Source organism: Solanum verrucosum, unplaced genomic scaffold (genome assembly GCF_900185275.1).
Source record: "Solanum verrucosum unplaced genomic scaffold, falcon-dt-bn FXZP01000103.1, whole genome shotgun sequence".
Lineage (NCBI taxonomy): Eukaryota > Viridiplantae > Streptophyta > Magnoliopsida > Solanales > Solanaceae > Solanum > Solanum verrucosum.
The window spans coordinates 2,822,599-2,839,992 of NW_026020048.1; the positions used below are offsets into that span (position 1 = coordinate 2,822,599).

A 17,394-nucleotide genomic window follows, 5' to 3' on the forward strand; every position below is an offset into this window, starting at 1 on the left:
CAAAGGTGAAAAATTAAATTCTCACTAATAAGATGAAAATTAAATTAATCAATCAACTAAACTATTAAAATTGCTCATCTATTAGATTTCGATGACTTTAACCCCAATAAATAATATTAAAAACAATTGAGATCTTATTATAGATAGATGGAGAACAAATTTCAATTATTTTATTAGTCAAAGAATATTTTTGACAATTTTTAAAATATAAATCTTTAGAGATGACGAATACTCTACTCAATATTTTTTTAATTTTAAAAGTGAGTAATTTAGGCAATAGCACACATATCCAGAAAGAGCATGCAAAATTATAAAATCCCCACGAAGAGAGTGTGAGGGTATCCATGCTGCCAATGAAGTGATTTTGGGGGCAGAAAATAAAAGTGGGGTCTAAAGTGCTTTTAATATTGCAATATGCCTCTTTTGAATGGACTTATTATATGAAAACCACCTTCGATTTGACAAACTGCATTCTCTTAACTCCTTATTACTTGATCTCCGTTCATTTTAACTGTCATTTTGTTAAAAATAATTTATGAAATATAAATGTTTAAAAGTTATTTTAAAAATCTTCAGTTTTTTAACCATTGTGTGAAGTCAAAAGGTGGCGCTACATAAAATGAGACGGAGGGAGTATTTGATTTTCTATTAATTTTAATTATTGTGCTTATTAAATAATCAAGCAAGAATAATTATTAATTTTAAAAACTAAAATATAATTAATAGCTAATCTTCATTTTATTCTTATTTAATAAATATAGTGCAGGAAAAATAATATTCAATTGAGATCAAAGAATATATAAAAATAATTTAATCACATTATTCTTTTAATTAAATACTATCTTTTAAAAATAAAATAGATCAAAGGAGAATATAATATGGAGTAGCTATACTTTCACAAAAGAAAAAAAAAAACATCACGTAGATTAATGGGGGGAAATAACCTTAAATTAAGGGGCTAATAAAGCATGGTTATTGTTAAAGTAATCATTTGACTTGTTGTGAATCTCAATATTACAGATATAGGCTTTACGTTGATTGAGATTTGAGAACACATTTTTCATTTTTTTAGGATGTAGTATCTTGTATTTCTATTCCGTACATCAACTTATTTATATGAGGAAGAGTTCGTCCTTCTTCAAAGATATAAAGTCAAATGGCCCTCCAAAATAGTAAATGTTTCAATTATTATTTATTAATCAATGAAAATATTAAAGTTTCATTGAAATCAATACTAGTGACACATTTAATTTTTTTTTGATGTCGAAGAGAAGAGAAAACAGATATGGAATTTCTTTATCAAAAAATTTCCACAACTTTGCCTAGATCTTACATCTTAAACATTTTAACCTCATACCACGTAATTAATTAATTCCTTATTAGTACTAATTAACTTGAGATGCTTCTTCGAATCAAGGGGAAGTTCAAATTTTGTAACGGGACATCTATAGGGATTTGTTCCACTATTACACAAACCCCAAAGACGGACAAGTAGGAAGAAAACAATTTCAGAAGAATGGCTCACAAACTTGAATCAAGGAAAGAAGTACTAATAATAAAGTTTGATACTATTTTCTCCATTTATATTTATATGTCACTATTTTAGATTTCACATCCTTTAAAAAATCAAATAAATTTATCATTGTACACTTATTTAGTGTCTTTTGAAGTCAAGTTTTCAATACATTAACATAAATTAGTTTACGTAATTAATTAAATTGACCGATGAACATGAATTAAACATTTAGTTTTTCTATGTTTGTCAAATTCATACTTTCAAGACTAATAATTCTTAAGAATAAAATAGAAAGAATAATATTATTTATTATATTAATTTTGTAAAAAATAATAAGCATTAGGAAACATCTATTTTTAATAAGGACATTAAAATAAAAACACAGGGAATGGTAAATTAGGGCATCAACATTTGACATTACTCAAGTGGATCTCAATAATTATATCATTAATAAACTAAGTTAAGATGATTAGGAGATTAAAATTCACTTTTAGGTTTTAAGTTTAAATCAAGCACTATATTACTCTGAAAATCGAGGATCCATCACTAATGATAAATATGGAACATACGAGTTATATTTGAGAGCAAGACAATACATGTCCCCCTCTCTCTCTCCGTATTTTCACTTTTCTCGATGCTGATTATACATGTCCCCCACGACAATAGTGGTCTAATTAATAAAAAGTATTTATTTTTTGGTTGCATTCCTTGACCCCCACCACAATGGTGATCTAAATCTAAAAAAAAAATAGTACAGTATTGATTTTTGGTTGCATTAGCCTAACTTGGCCCGTGACTGAATCTTATCGAGCATGTACAAAACAGTTAAAAATTCTTGTTGGAATTTAGTAAATCATTTAAGGGAGAAGAAAAATAACAGCCCCCTCCGTTCGCTTTAATTTTTTTGCTCATTATATATGTTCTTGTTGTTATTTGCCATTTTTAGTATACGGCAAATAGTCAAATATACCCCTAAACTATAGGAAATAGTTTAAATATACTCCTCCCGTTATACTTTTGGATTAAATATACCCTAATGACTAACATAGGACATGTGGACGGCTAAGATTAAATGAACTATTCAATTTGAAACAAATCAAATTTGGATATAACCCGTCCCGCCCGCCCCATAATTTAACCCAACCTAATTTTGACATTTGACCCAGTGAGGAAACTGAACAGAAAATCGACAAACGAATCCTTTGCTTCAGCGTACAGTATCTTGTTTCTAGACTTGCTTAATATTAACTTCAGGTTTATTTTTCTAGCGTTAACGGTATGCAGATCAGCAAACACTTGTGAAATTCTTGGTTCAGTCATGATGTTGTTGTCAACTATAGTTTGCTTGTTCATAAACACCTCAGTTAGTCAGTTAAGGGAGATTTTGAGATCAATGAACAAGTGAGCAGTCTTAAATTCTGGACAAAGAAAAACTAGGAAAATACATGTGAGATAACATCAAAAAGAGGAAGAGTGAATTCTCAACACATAACCTGAATGGTAATTTATTTTCTGAATTGATCTCCTCTTTAGTTTTTTCCCATTCTATAACATGAAACTGATTTCTCCTACCTTCGTATTCAAAGATTACCCTTCATCTGAAAGTGCTTCCACTGTCATTTGATTAGGATATCCTTAGAATCGAAATTAGCAATATGCGCCTGTTCTTTCTAAAGCAGTGGCATTTTCTCTATGTATGCATGAATTCAGAGTTTAATTAGGTCAATGTTATAAATTGGGTGGGTCCATGTTATAATTAGGTCGGGTTAAATTATTGAAGCGGGGCGGGTTATATCCGAATTTGATTTATTTTCAATTGAATAGTTCATTTAATCTTAGCCGTCCACATGTCCTCTATTAGTTATAAGGGTATATTTAGCCCAAAAGTATAACGGGAGGGATAGATTTAAACTATTTCCTATAGTGCAGGGGTATATTTGGCCTTTGCGTATATAAAGAGAAACCCCCTCAATATTTATTATTTATTCACCACATCATTTTTCAAGACCTAAGGGATAAGACTAAACACCAATTAACACGAGTATTGTGCTAAAATACTCATAGCATTAATCATTATTTCTTAAGAAGTGTAGAAAGTTTAAAGTGGACAAGTAAATGTGAATTGAGGGAGTACACTCTCCATTGAAAAAAAAGAAGATTTTTTTTTGAAATCTTATTATCTTCAATTAAAGATATGTTTAATTTATCAAAATATCTTTTGAATCTTTAGATTTTAAATATGTCATATAGGATGTTGGTATAAATAGTTACTAAATATAAAATAATAATATTTAAAAAAATAAAAATAAAACAAACAAATTAAAAGACGTATGAATTTTCAAGCCTACAATAACATCTAGCTGGGAATTTTTTATCCTGTTTGGAAAATCACGTAGCATAATGCTATCAATTTCTTGTACCATAGTTTCCCTTTTTCTTTTGCTTTGTGAATCACAAATGTCAAATATGAATTATCGGAATGAAAGTCAAGAGGCTCATTAGCCTCTCAGCTTTTAACTCATTGAAACTGGCAAGCAATTTATTGTAACATTTTAAGTAAGATTTATACACTCACATGGATTCATTGGTGACTCACGTGCTAAAGTTGTCCCCTTCTTTATCTTTTGGTGCTTTCTGAAAATTCTAATTACAAATCTGATGTCTCGGCTCTTGTCGATAATATAATTCAAAGAGAATCATACCTCAAAAACTAGTTATTAAAGTTAGGACTGAGAAGGACCTAAAATGTTCCTTAATTATTTGAATTGACACAAAATAATCCTTCGTTCATCTTTCGATCTCAAATATCCTTGACACCAATTTTTTGAATAAAAAAAGAGTAAATTTTAGGTTTAGCAAACATAAAAATCATATTTGTATGTTATAGCTATAGTTTGCATAATTGCGTTCCATAACAAACTTTATGTTTGATACGGAGCATCAGATTGTATAACTCGCTGGCAGGAGCATCAGATTTGTATAATTTCGCTGGCAGGCATCTCGTTTGTATAAAAGCACAACAATTGTATATATATATCGGTTAGATAATTGTATATATGTAACTACTATGTATATGTATCAATGATTGTGTTTGTATATCTGCATAAAATTTGAATTGGTATACAATTGAATCGAAATAAAACGTTTGTATATCAAATCTCTCTCTCTCTCGCTTTATACAACACAAATTATACATTGTAATTTGTATAATCTGTGTTGTATAAAGCGAGAAAGAGAGAAAGACAAAAGAGAAATGTGCAGGGAAAAATTTGTATTTGTATAATTATAAGTGTATAGGATAAAAATATATGTATTTGTATTTGTATATAGAGTTTTCTCTCGCTTTATACAAACACAAACACATTTTATACATTTGTGTTTGTATAAAGTGAGAGGGGCGAGGAAGAGACTGGTGAGCCAAAAAGCTGGGGAGAGTGACGAATGACAACTATTTGCTACGGGTTACAATTAAATCAAACTGTGGTTATACCATATAATTTGAATTAATATTTTGCTATTTTATTCAATTTTTCCATAAAAAATACCCTCGATATTTCCTAAAATGCCCTTAAACTATGAGATTTGGTATAATATTGTCTTCCATCCACCTTATGAGTATGAGTCGTTAGACATAAGGGTATTTTTTAGCCAAATGGTTGAGGTTAAGGGTATTTTGAAGCCGACAGGTAAATGTAGGGTAATTTTATACCAATTCAAATAGTTGAGAAACATTTTTGCCCCTTCTCCGAAATTAGAAAGCTTAATAATATAAGCCCCAAATCAACTTTCCTAAAATTGATGCAGGATTCAAAGTCTCATTACCCATACATTAACTTTGGACTCAAAATAGGCCATCCGTGCAAAAACTTCAAATGAAATTGTGCTTGTTCATAGAATTGGGCTCGTTGGCAAGCTTTTAAAAACTAGCCACCTTTTACAAATTTGACCCATAGAAAATGTACGGAAAATTCTCTGCAACTCTCTTCGCAATTGAAACTGATTCGCTGCACCATAACTGAAATGACCATTGCCTCTAGAGCTCTCTTTCTCTTCCAGAAATCAATCGCAATAGCAAGCACTCTAACAACAACACAAAAGCCCCAAAGTTGGAGAATCCAATTCAAACAAACCCAATTAGTTTCCCAAATTTCCTCTATTCTCTTGCAAAGACAAACAAATCAATGGCCTTCACTTCTCAAGAACCTCAAACTTTGTTCTTCACAATTTACTCCATCTCTCTTCCTTCAAATCCTCCACAACACCCGAACCAACCCACAAGTCTCTCTACGCTTCTTCGACTATGCCAAGAACAATTTTGGGTTCCAACCTGATGCCAAAGTTCTTTGTACACTTGTGTATATACTTCTCGGGTCCGGACTATCCAAACCCGCAAAACCCATCTTGGATTCTCTCATTCAAACATACCCACCAGCCCAAATTGTGGTTTTCTTGATTCAGTCATTGAAAGCTGGTGATATTCACATTCAGTCTTCAGTCTTGAGCTCAGTTCTTGAATGTTACTGCAATAAAGGTTTGTTCCTGGAAGCTCTTCAGGTTTATCAAATAGTTAGAGAATATGGCTATTTTGTGTCTGTTAATTGTTGTAATACATTGCTTAATTTACTACTCAGTAAGAATGATTTAAGACTGGGTTGGTGTTATTATGGTTCTATTATTCGTAATGGGGTTCAGGAGAATGTGGTTACATGGTCTTTAATTGCTCAGATGCTTTGTAAAGATGGGAAATTTGAGCAAATTGTTCCTATTCTTGATAAGGGTATATGCAGTCCTCTTATTTATAACATACTCATAGACTGCTATTCTGAAAGAGGGAATTTTGAAGCTGCATTTGGTTATTTAAATGATATGTTCAGTAAAAGTATTGATTCTACCTTTAATACTTTTAGCTCAATTCTTGATGGTGCTTGCAAATATCAAAATGCCGAAGTGATTGAATCAGTGATGAGTTCCATGGTGGAAAAAGGACATCTCCCGAAAGTTGTGTCACCTGACTATGATTCTGTGATTCGAAGGTTCTCTGATATGGGAAAAGCATATGCAGCTGAATTGTTTTTCAGGGAAGCTTATGAAAAAAGGATTAAGCTACAAGACAATACTTATGGCTCTATGCTAAGGGCATTCTCCAAGGAAGGTAAAGCTGAAGATGCTATTTGGATGTACAACATTATAGTTGAGAGAAAAATATTCATCAGTGACAAATGCTATAGTGCCTTCATGAGTGTCCTATGCAATGAAAATCCATCACTGGAAGTTAGCAGTTTGTTGAAAGACTTGATAGGAAGAGGATTCATACCTCCCGTATCTCAAGTATCTAAATTTATAGTTTCTCAATGTGAAAAGCGTCAGTGGAAAGAAGCTGAGGAGCTTCTGAATGTAATTTTTCAAAGAAGACTTCAGTTTGAATCTTTTTGTTGTTGCTCTTTGGTGCGGCACTATTGCTTTAGCAGAAGGATTGATTCTGCCATTTCTTTACATACTGAACTAGAGAGACTTGGTGTTGCTTTAGATGTAGAGACCTATGGTTTACTACTTGACAGACTGTTTAAATCAAGACGGTGTGAAGAAGCTCTAAAGATCTTCGATTACATGAGAACACATGATATGTTAAGCAGCGAAAGTTTTTCAATCATGATTAGAGGGCTATGTCAGGAACAGGAGTTTAGAAAAGCAATGAGACTGCATGATGATATGTTGAAATTGGGGTTTAAACCTGACAAAAAAGCATATAAGCGATTGATTTCTGGGTTTGGCTAAATAATACATTTTCGCCTCATTTATATTTTATCTCTTCACTTACAATACATACTGTACAGCATGGTTGCTCACCTGAGAGTAGATCTTGGTGATGCTCGCTTTCGGTAGCCATCCAATTTTTTATCTCTCTATGCACAATTTAAACAGCATACAATGAGAAATATGAATCTGTCCTTTACTTACAAAAGGTAATTTCTGTTCCTTTTCTCTTTCCCTTTTTCATTTGACTCAAAATTCTGTTCAGAAAGGATTTTCATTTATGTAATAGTCCAATTGTTTGACAGCAGAAGATTTCATACTTTTGGCTACACTTGACTGTTTATATACTGCTGTCATGGTGGACTCGTTTGTAAATTGGCAGTATTGACGATCTAAAATTTTTATGTCAGTCCTCTGCATCATCGCCTAAAGAGTTCTCGTGACAATTGCATGTTAGACTGTACATCTCCCCTAGCAGAGGTGTCACTATTCGGTTGCATTTCAGCTTTCACTCTTTCTGAAGTGATTCATACTGTCTCTTGTGATGTGTGACGCTGAGGTCAATCAACTTAAACATCTGAGTGTAATTCTAGTGGTATTTGAAGTTGTCTCTGGGCTTCCTATTAATTGGAGAAAAGTTACTTGTATCCAGTCAATGAAGTGACTAATTGCTGCATTCTAACTGCTACCTTAGGCTGCAAAGTTGGTACCTTACCAACACTCGTCTTGGATTGTGATTGGGGGCTAAGTATAAAGTTGATAGCATCTGGGAAGGAGTGATGAAATGTGAGAAAAGGTTAGCCAGGTGGAAGAAGCAATATCTTTCTGATTAATAGCGTGTTGGATTCATGTCACTCATATGTGATGACTCTGTTTTCAGATGGTGTATCATTACTGGAGGACATTAGATCTCTGTGGCCTCTAATACTGGGATCAAGGTGGGCAACAGCAGAAAAGTTTCTTTGTGGAAAGGACACAGACCTTTGCAAGTTGTGTTTTCAGATTTATTCACATTGCCTTCAAAAGCTGCATCTACAGAGTAAATGGATTTGGGATATCAACCTCTGAGTAAATTTCAAGTCTGTTGATTTTTTCAATCATTTGAACTCATATCAGCAGCTAACTAATACTGAAGACAACATAGCATGGATTTCTAGCAAGAAGGGTCTATTCACAGTGAAATCATTCTACAGAAAATTAACAAAAGAGAAGTTACCAGTCATTGGCCATTGAAACAGATGTTGAGATCCAATGTTCCATTCCATGTGGTTTTCTTTACATGGATTGAAGCTTGTGAGAATATCCAAAAAGAGGTTTTGAGCTATGCAGCAAGTGAGAGCATCTGCCACTTGCTTTTGACCTGTGGTTTACAATTGGTCATACAAAGATCAACAAATGATTTACTGAGGTGCTAAGCACAGAAAAGACCTAAGTAAGGAAGAGAAAAGACTATACTTGCTGGACTGAAGAAATAAAATACATATGTTTTGAAGATTCTGCAAGCTCCGCCAACAAGATAAACTGTAATTGTGTATGTTTTTGTTTTGCTTATGTTAGACTCAAACATCTTTTCTTATTTATTAGTTCACATTTAGTAAAGTCGATTATTGACCTAAATAATGTATCTCTAGTCCCACTCAAATCTTAAGGATGATATTCGCAAATAATCACTTTTTATACGTTAATCAAGCTTTAAATAATGTTTCTAAATTACCAAAAAAGCTTAATCCGCTTTTTAATATTGATAAATTTTCAATAAAAATTCCTAAAAAGTCTTTATTAAATATCGGAGGTTGAACATTATTCAGTTTATTCATACTTTTTCACTTTAGAAACATTTAGTTCCTAATTTACTCTTATTACTAACTAGTCATTTCTCAATGCATTTTTCCAAACATTGAATGTTATATATTAGTAAAATTTCCTTCTTTCTTGGTGGAGTGTGTCAAATCAATATTGACCAAGTATAATGAATGAGTACTCCCAAATGGGTCACCGCCCAATTTTCTTTACCCGACCCAAATCAAACCACATGCCCATCGGCCCATCCATTTCTTGCCCTTCCAAATCCAACACAAAAAACCTTTTTGACATTTCTGCTTCATGCATGCATGAAACCTGGAAATCTTTCATCAAATCAATAATGGCGATCTCTACAATTCTATCTTGTTTTCTACTCATTACTATCCTGTTTCTCCTCTCACCCATCATTACCCTTTCCAATTCTTCCAATGATTTACTCTCCGAGCTGATACATCTCCGATCAAAATCTCCCCTCGGTCTGATCCACCTCAAAGACCCCCTTCTCCAACGCATCCTCTCAATTCCTTCACCTAAACCATTCTCATCCCTCATATTCTTCGACGCCAGACAACTCCACTCTAAACCCGATAACTCAATCCCTAGTATCAAATATGAATTCTCCCTTCTCTCCTCTTCTTTCCTCACCAACAACCCCCAAAACAACACTCAGATTTTCTTCTTCATCATAGAATTTCAAGAATCAAAGTCTTCCTTCGAGCTTTTTGATGTTCAATCTTTACCCCATATTCGGTTAATACCCATTTATGTGACGGACGTTAAAACTGATTGTATTAAAATGGATGCTTCTGGTTTTTCTATGGGAGCTGACTCGATGAAGGAGTTTGTGGAGATGAATTCGAATGTTAATTTGGGTCCAATTCATGCGCCCCCAGTTATTCCGAAGAAAATGATGATGATTATTGGTGCTGGGTTTTTGATTTGGAGTCCATTTTTGGTGAAAAAGTTTGTTATTGGAAACACCCTTTTGCAGAATAAGTATATATGGATGGTTGCATCGATTCTAGTGTACTTCTTCAGTGTTTCAGGGACAATGTATACTATAATTAGGAAAGCACCTCTGTTTTTGATTGATAGAAATGATCCAGGGAAGTATCATATCTTTTACCAAGGATCAGGGATGCAGTTAGGAGCTGAAGGTTTTGCTGTTGGATTCTTGTACACGATTGTTGGATTGTTGTTGGCACTAATGACTCATATTTTGGTTCATCTGAAGAACAGGGGAACACAGAGTTTGCTCATGGCTTTGGGGCTCTTCGTTTCGTTTTGGGCGGTAAAGAGGGTGATTTACTTAAATAATTGGAAGACTGGCTATGGTGTTCATGCTTATTGGCCTTCAGGTTGGATGTGATAGCAATGTAGTTTGTCTGGCTTTTATTCTCTTAGGTAAGAGTTTTGTAGTTTAAACTACATGTGAGCTGATTCCAATTCAACTAAAAGTAGTTGACAGAAAAGTTTCAGCTTTTACATTTTAGATTTATCGAGCTTTTTATCTTGTAGTGAAGCATTTGTTTGCCGGTTAAAAATTTCTTACCAATAATTCTTCACTTTATATCTCTCAAACTTTACTGACTTTTTTAGTTACCTACATGATCATTAATCTTGTGCCATTTCTGTTATCACCACTTGTTAGCTTCTATCTAATTGTCTAATATGTGAATTGTTTGTTATACGTCAGGCAAGATGAGGGAAATTATTGTGTAAACAGTCAGAGATTAGATATTGGTGTTGCCTCCCCTGAGAAATGAGAGGGCCTCCATAAATTTAAATTGTATTTTTAACAAATATTAGCATCAATAGAGGAATATTTACCTTCCAACCACCAATACAAGTAATGCTGCGGCGATTGAAGGTTTTCATGGTTTGGGGCATTAATAGGACAACAAAAGGTTAAGGTTTTGGTTAGAATTACGAAAAAAGAGGTTTTGGGCTCTAAACTATGTATTCCAGTTGTTAACCCCATGCTTTTGTTATTTGATTTATGTTGCTATCTGCAAAAGGTATCTTCCTTTCCATGTTTGTAAAGGAAGTAGTTTTCCTTTTTTTGAAGACACTTGGATATGGTCTATATGGAAACTAAAGGAAATTATTTAGGTAATTTTGCAGCTTTGTATTTTCAATGAACACAATGATCTTTCATTAAAGGAGTAAATTACTAGTGAAGAAGGAAAAGATGAAAAAGGGTTGCACTTTGATGTAGTGCTTTTGTATTATCTCAATTCAAGTTATACAGCCTATGGAAGTTCTGCGGCAATTTTTCTTTCTGTTAATGGATTTTACGCAGAGGAATGATTGTTTTCTTGTGTTTATCAATAATGATAGATGGTTTTCTTGGGTGAGTGAAGAGTCAAGGAGGGGGGAGAAGTTGGCGATGGACAGTTTTCTTGGTGCAGTTGAAAATAAAACAAGTGGAAAAGAATTATCTTAGTATTGAATGGATTCCTCTTGTTTGGTTGTTTTCTTGTCGCATGTTTGATTATCTTGATGGTGCAAATATATGTAACTGTTACCATGTTCTATTAATACATGTTTAATGGAGGAAACATATGATGAAGTCCCAATTATAACTCATACTAAAGTCATGTTTTTTCCTCTTTTCCTTTCCAAAAAAAGAAGTTATGTCTTTGAAAAACCCCTGAAGGAAGATTTAAGTTATTTCATTGTCTTTTAACCATGAAATTTTTCCTATTTATGGGTTGAAAATAACAGTCCGAATGAAAGAATCCATTGGAGTGTGATCATGCAATTAACTAGCTATAGTCCCCTCGAAATAACTGTCCACTGGTCCACCTCTTGCCACCACCAGATACGATAGCTTATCGATAGTTCATCTTAAGACGCTAGGGAACGAATGAACATTAGTTTGTTTCAAAATCCACCATCTTACCTTCATTTAAACAGTCTTTTATTACCAGTTATGAAACCTCGCTGATCATATAAGATTATCAGTATTCTTTTCCACTTCTTTTATACTTAGCCACAATATTTATGCTATTGTTTCAGAGAGACTGTTCCAAGTATAATGGAGTAATTATTTTTCTTGAATGCAGAAATATAAGGTATTTTGATGCTTATTTTTGGAGAAACGTTGCTTAAGAACTACTCTACCATCAAGAGAGAGATGCCATGTTATATTGTTAAGTTTGATCTTGCCTATGCTAATTAAGCACTTGAGGTCCACCTTATGTTTTTTTCTTTTTGTTGCATAAAAGTGGAAGTGGGTGACAATTGTTTTTCACTTTTTAGATATAAAGTTGTTCACTTGTTCTGCAAAGAATATATTCCTTCCCCTTCCTTCAGTTACATATTATTTTCTTACATACGCGTTGAATCTTGAAAACACTATGTGCAGTCAAAAAAACATTAAAGATCAAGAAAAAAGAATTGTTGGCTGATGGTCGGTTTGCTTCAGCAGATCTTGCTGAGCTTTTTTGTTTTGTTTTTTTAACAGCCCCTTCTTTCCTTTCCTTCGTTGAGTTATAAAGGTACATAAGAATTTGAATTTTTTAAGCCTTTTCCTGTTCTTTATTTCCATGAACTTGCGTATCCATGCAGCAGCCTAGATTCCCTTTTTTACATTTTGCTTTTTCCTATATATAATCTTTCCTTGATAGCCAAACCATTTACTTTCATATATTCTATTCTCTCAAGCCTTGCCCTCTTTGTGCTTGAAATACTATTTAAGACATCAATCGGAAGTGAGTTGAGAATTTTGAAAGGGGACATGGAAGAACAAACAGAAATAGTAGGAAGGGCATTTGTGGATCACTACTACAATCTTTTCGACAATGATCGATCATCAATTGGTACTCTGTATCAACCAAGCTCCATGTTCTCATTTGAGGGCCAAAAGTTGCTCGGAAATGAAGATATCTCTGCTAAGCTTAATGCCTTGCCTTTTGGACAATGCCGCCATGTGATTAGCACCATTGATTCTCAACCTTCGTCATTTTCTGGAGGGATCATAGTCTTTGTCAGTGGAAGCATTCAACTACTTGGAGAGGACCATCCACTGAGGTTTAGTCAGGTCTCTGTTTCTCTCTTTCCTCCATATATGTGGTTTAAGTGTATGCTTTTATATTTGTTGTGTGTTCGAACAAAGTCACACACCGGAAGTTGATAAGAAAAAGAAGTAACAAAATTAATGTTGTGAAGGTCTTTTAGAGGAAACCGTGCAGGCTTGGCTCAAAATGGTCGGTATGACACAATGCTAAGAGTGTCTTTGGGCTGACTAAGTCCAAATGTCTTGTAGAAGTAAGTTTAAACGTCTTTTTTGTAATTGCATTATTGCAGATGTTTCACTTGATCCCAACTATGGAAGGAAGCTTCTTTGTGCAGAATGACATATTTCGCCTCAACTATGGCTAGTTTAGCTAGCGTTCATGTGGCGAAAATGTTGATCAAGAGAAAGAAAAAACAGTGTTTATTTGAGTGGAAATGTGGAAGAGAGAAAATTATTGGTGATGTAAGTTGATTTGATTGTGATCTTGCCTTAACGAAGGAAATAGGAGCATCACATTATTTGATTTACTAATTGCTTTGTAATACTGGGTAACATTAATTCAATTTGCAATCACTAGTACCATCAAGTCTAAATAATTTAATTTATACCTTCGTATTGTGGCATGGTTCAGTCATCAGTACCACAAATATTATTATCACATAACAAGCATACAAAAAGCAACCAAAACATACTAAAACTTCACTAGCAATACATGGCAGACATATTTTTAATCAAACAAGTTTCTCACAACCCTTCAGTGTAAGCGACACCAGTAGATTTTAACCATGCTGCTCCTTGAATGAGCTGACCCACAGTGAATTTCGCGGCCTCTGATGTAGTTAAGGCTTTATGATAACCAGGCCAGTTCACTCTCTTACTAATTCCAGCACCAGCTCCTTTGTTCATGTACTCACCATAATACAATGTTTTCAATGCAAAATCACCGTCCCATTCTGACCAACCTGCTGGATCAATATGGTCTCCAATATTGGACTGCATGTACACTGTCCGCGAATACGCTTTCCATGGTCTGCCCAAATATGTCTTCACGGACCCTTTCACTGGTGCAAGGTCCGAGCTAGGAATAATGTCACAATTCTGGATTGAAGTTCCTGTAACTTGGTTTGGATCTTCACGACCTTGAGCCGTAACCATGTTTTTCTGTCCGCTCATGGGCTTTCGGGCTGCGAGTTTAGAGTTTTGGAACACAACTGCTGCGTTACCAAAAATGAAATCGACAGTACCAGTAATGTAACAATCTCTGTAGAATTGACGGAGAGTGTGGGTATAGAGAGTGTCTTGGAATGCGTCCATTTTGCAACGGTTGATAACGGATTGATCTGCTCCAACACGAAGGGCCACTGCTTGGTGCTTTTGTGGCCCAGCTGTGTTTTGGAATTGTAGATCTTGGGCTATGAATCCATCCCCAACAGCGGCTGCATTTAAAAATAAATTAGGCAACCAAAGTAAACAAGTTCATCAATTTTTCAAACACACATGTTTATGTCAAAATCCAAGCCTCTTTGTTAGACCAAAGTCAAAAGAGTATAGTGGGAAATGAGATACTATTTACCAACAGTTGCAGATTTGAAAGTTGTTGAGCCATCAATAACATTCAAGTTGCCAGTGATAATAGTTGCATCCATGCCATCACCCACAAGCATAATATTCTTCTTCTTTTTCCCAATCTCAACATTTTCTTTATAAATTCCTTTTTTCACATAAATAACATATCGAGTCTTACTATTATCTGGAGCAGACGTAACTGCTTCCAGTACAGTCTTGTATTTTCCACTACCATCTTTAGCCACTACAACATTGGCTGCTATAGCATTAGCAGAAAGTTGCAAAAGCTTTCTATCGTTAGCACTAACCCATGAGGGCAATCCATCATCACTAACTGTTGGTAAATTATTATTATTCTTTGGTGGTGCAATTGCAACCATCAAGGCCAAGGAAGTCCTTGCTCTTGCTACTAAATCATTCAACATAGGCTCCATAATAGACCGGGCCTGGCCATTTAGCCCATCTATGCAAGTAACATGGTTGGTGAGAATGCTACTTAGCCATGAATGAACATCAAAATGGGCTTGGGCCGATAGGTTCCCAAGTCCCATCATGGAGTCCATTAATCTATCCCTTGATAAATCCATCAACTCTAGACAATCTGCTAGAGCTGCTTGTTCCTGACCATTATTGATCCGACCATTCACATTGCTCGCCAAATGGATCGTCTCGTGGATTTTTAAGGACGATTTATGCAAAACCATCTGTAATAAATCAAGTGTTTTTGTATCCATCACACCAGCAGGTGCAACCTCAGACAGCATGGCTAAGCAAGATGGCTGATCATGGGCCGTATCACAAACACGGGTTGTCAAGGAAATTGATGGGTTATTTCCATTGATTGAAATGAATCCAACTGAGCCCACAATAACAGCTAAAGAGAGAAGCACATAGAGAGCTTTAGTAAAAGAGGAGGATTTTGTTTTGGGAGAATCTAACAATGGTTGAGAGGAAGTAGCCATGACTTACTGAAAATGTGGAGTGAGGTATGGATCTTCTCATTTCTCGCATTATTATTATATATAGACTAAAAAAACACCAATAATGTTCGATATTATTTTAAAATACACTGTGTAAGAAACAGTACTTGATTAAATTAATTAAAACACTATTTAATAAAGCTACTTTAATTTACTTTATTAGATGGTCTGGAAAGATTCAGGTATTTTATATTACTATTAATGTTTCTTTTCATGGCGAAGTAGGTATGGTTAGTCCATATATGCTAGTGTAAATAGTACTATATTTTTATTTAAGGCCAAACACATACACAATCCCTCAAACTTGTCCTCATTTTTCATTTTGATACTCTAACTTTGTCTTGTTCCATTTTAACCCTTACTCCATTTTTTTTGTATCATTTAAACACTTATACTATTTTTTATGATTTGTTTTTATTTATGTTCTTCAATTGCAATTTCTTATTTTAAAAAAATAGATGTGTGCATGTTTATTTTCGTAAAAAAATTAAACATTCGCGAACGAACATAAAAGTTTTCAAACAATAATATGATTTTTTGATATTTCTCTGTATTTTTGCATGAAATAAATTGACGGAAGTTCTTTGATTTTCTTTCTTAAACATTCAATTAAATTAAATAACACTACTTATTTATTTTTTCTTATCATCTAGGCTATCTAAATTTAACGCAAATATTCACTTTTAATTTTTAATATAAATCAATACGAATAAAAAAACTCATCTTCAAAAAGACTTGACTGACTTTGTTAATAATACTACTATAAAAAGACTCTTGTTCATTACTAATAACACTACTAAATAATGTTAAAACTCGATTGACTTTGTTAGGTTGTCGGTGATTTTAAAGAAAGAAAACCAATACAATTTCGTCGGTTATTTTTCACACAAAAATACATAACACTCTTAAAAATAAATTATTATTTTTTAAAAAGAATTATTTTTTGTTAATTTTTAATTTTTTAACTAAAATTAACTGACACATGTCGATTTAAAATAAGAAGTTGCAATTGAAGAATATATATAAAAATAAAGAAATCATAAAAATAGTATTTTGTGTTAAAATGATACATAAAAAATGGAGTTTAAGGGTTAAAATAGAACAAGGCTAAGATAAAGTGTTAAAATGAAAAATGTGGATAAGTTAGAAGGGCAATATATGTGTTTGGCCTTTATTTAAATTAAATATGTTTACCAGCAAATTAAAATAATACGGTTGAATTTGTTATAACGTCAAAAGACATGCATTTCAATTAAACTCATTGATTGATATATTAGCAGTTAAATAATTGTAAGCGAATTAAGTAGAGTGCAATCGGTCTTAAACCTGTGGGTAGATTAATATGGAAGTGATTGATAGTTAAAACTATAAAATATATTAAAAGCTTCAAGTAATTATATGTATGTCAAGATTACTATTTCATTAATTATAGATAATGAAGGATAATATATTAACCAATAGAAAATTTCTACTCGAACCCTAAAGTACTATAACGTCCGATAGAAAAGCTCTATCTGAAAATACTATCACGTGCAAGTTGATAAATAGCAGGTTAGTATCATTTTTATCAGGTTGCAAATCAATATTTTGAGATGTTATATAACCTTAAAACAAGAGATTTAGTTTTATATTAATTCTTGTATACTATGGGTCAGTGGCGGAGCTAGAATTTTTAATAAGGAGTTCAAAATCTGAGAAGTAAATACACGAACTGCTGGAAGGGGTAGGTTCAACATTTATTATACATACCTAAA

The 17,394-nt window shown here is 33.5% G+C and overlaps 4 protein-coding genes across 4 annotated transcripts; 3 read left to right on the forward strand and 1 right to left on the reverse strand.

The window, feature by feature from the left end:
- The first annotated feature begins 5,536 nt into the window (after nucleotides 1-5,536).
- LOC125821814 (pentatricopeptide repeat-containing protein At4g21170) lies at nucleotides 5,537-7,916 on the forward strand. Its single transcript, XM_049501178.1, has 2 exons — nucleotides 5,537-7,479; nucleotides 7,749-7,916. Exon 1 carries the CDS (start codon nucleotides 5,537-5,539, stop codon nucleotides 7,289-7,291), a length of 1,755 nt encoding a protein of 584 aa, XP_049357135.1. The 3' UTR covers nucleotides 7,292-7,479; nucleotides 7,749-7,916.
- A 1,461-nt stretch (nucleotides 7,917-9,377) lies between these two features.
- LOC125821868 (probable dolichyl-diphosphooligosaccharide--protein glycosyltransferase subunit 3B) lies at nucleotides 9,378-10,543 on the forward strand. Its single transcript, XM_049501235.1, has one exon. The coding sequence runs from the start codon at nucleotides 9,378-9,380 to the stop codon at nucleotides 10,440-10,442; it is 1,065 nt and encodes a 354-aa protein (XP_049357192.1). The 3' UTR covers nucleotides 10,443-10,543.
- Nucleotides 10,544-12,764: 2,221 nt separating this feature from the next.
- On the forward strand, nucleotides 12,765-13,710 carry LOC125821875 (nuclear transport factor 2B). The gene is made up of 2 exons (XM_049501242.1): nucleotides 12,765-13,118; nucleotides 13,385-13,710. Exons 1-2 carry the CDS (start codon nucleotides 12,816-12,818, stop codon nucleotides 13,457-13,459), a joined length of 378 nt encoding a protein of 125 aa, XP_049357199.1. The 5' UTR covers nucleotides 12,765-12,815; the 3' UTR covers nucleotides 13,460-13,710.
- Nucleotides 13,677-15,647, reverse strand: LOC125821867 (pectinesterase-like). The gene is made up of 2 exons (XM_049501234.1): nucleotides 14,668-15,647; nucleotides 13,677-14,530 (listed from the first exon to the last, which is right to left on the reverse strand). The coding sequence occupies exons 1-2, from the start codon at nucleotides 15,620-15,622 to the stop codon at nucleotides 13,839-13,841; spliced, it is 1,647 nt and encodes a 548-aa protein (XP_049357191.1). The 5' UTR covers nucleotides 15,623-15,647; the 3' UTR covers nucleotides 13,677-13,838.
- Between the last annotated feature and the right edge of the window lie 1,747 nt (nucleotides 15,648-17,394).

What these genes read in the sequence shown, in the direction of transcription:
- LOC125821875 (XM_049501242.1), top strand. Translation starts at nt 12,816, where the DNA reads ATGGAAGAACAAACAGAAATAGTAGGAAGGGCATTTGTGGATCACTAC. An exon ending in ATCCACTGAGGTTTAGTCAG is followed by an intron (nt 13,119 to 13,384) that starts GTCTCTGTTTCT and finishes GCATTATTGCAG; the next exon opens with ATGTTTCACTTGATCCCAAC.
- LOC125821867 (XM_049501234.1), bottom strand. Translation starts at nt 15,622, where the DNA reads ATGGCTACTTCCTCTCAACCATTGTTAGATTCTCCCAAAACAAAATCC. An exon ending in TTTCAAATCTGCAACTGTTG is followed by an intron (nt 14,531 to 14,667) that starts GTAAATAGTATC and finishes TTTTAAATGCAG; the next exon opens with CCGCTGTTGGGGATGGATTC.
- LOC125821868 (XM_049501235.1), top strand. Translation starts at nt 9,378, where the DNA reads ATGCATGAAACCTGGAAATCTTTCATCAAATCAATAATGGCGATCTCT.
- LOC125821814 (XM_049501178.1), top strand. Translation starts at nt 5,537, where the DNA reads ATGACCATTGCCTCTAGAGCTCTCTTTCTCTTCCAGAAATCAATCGCA.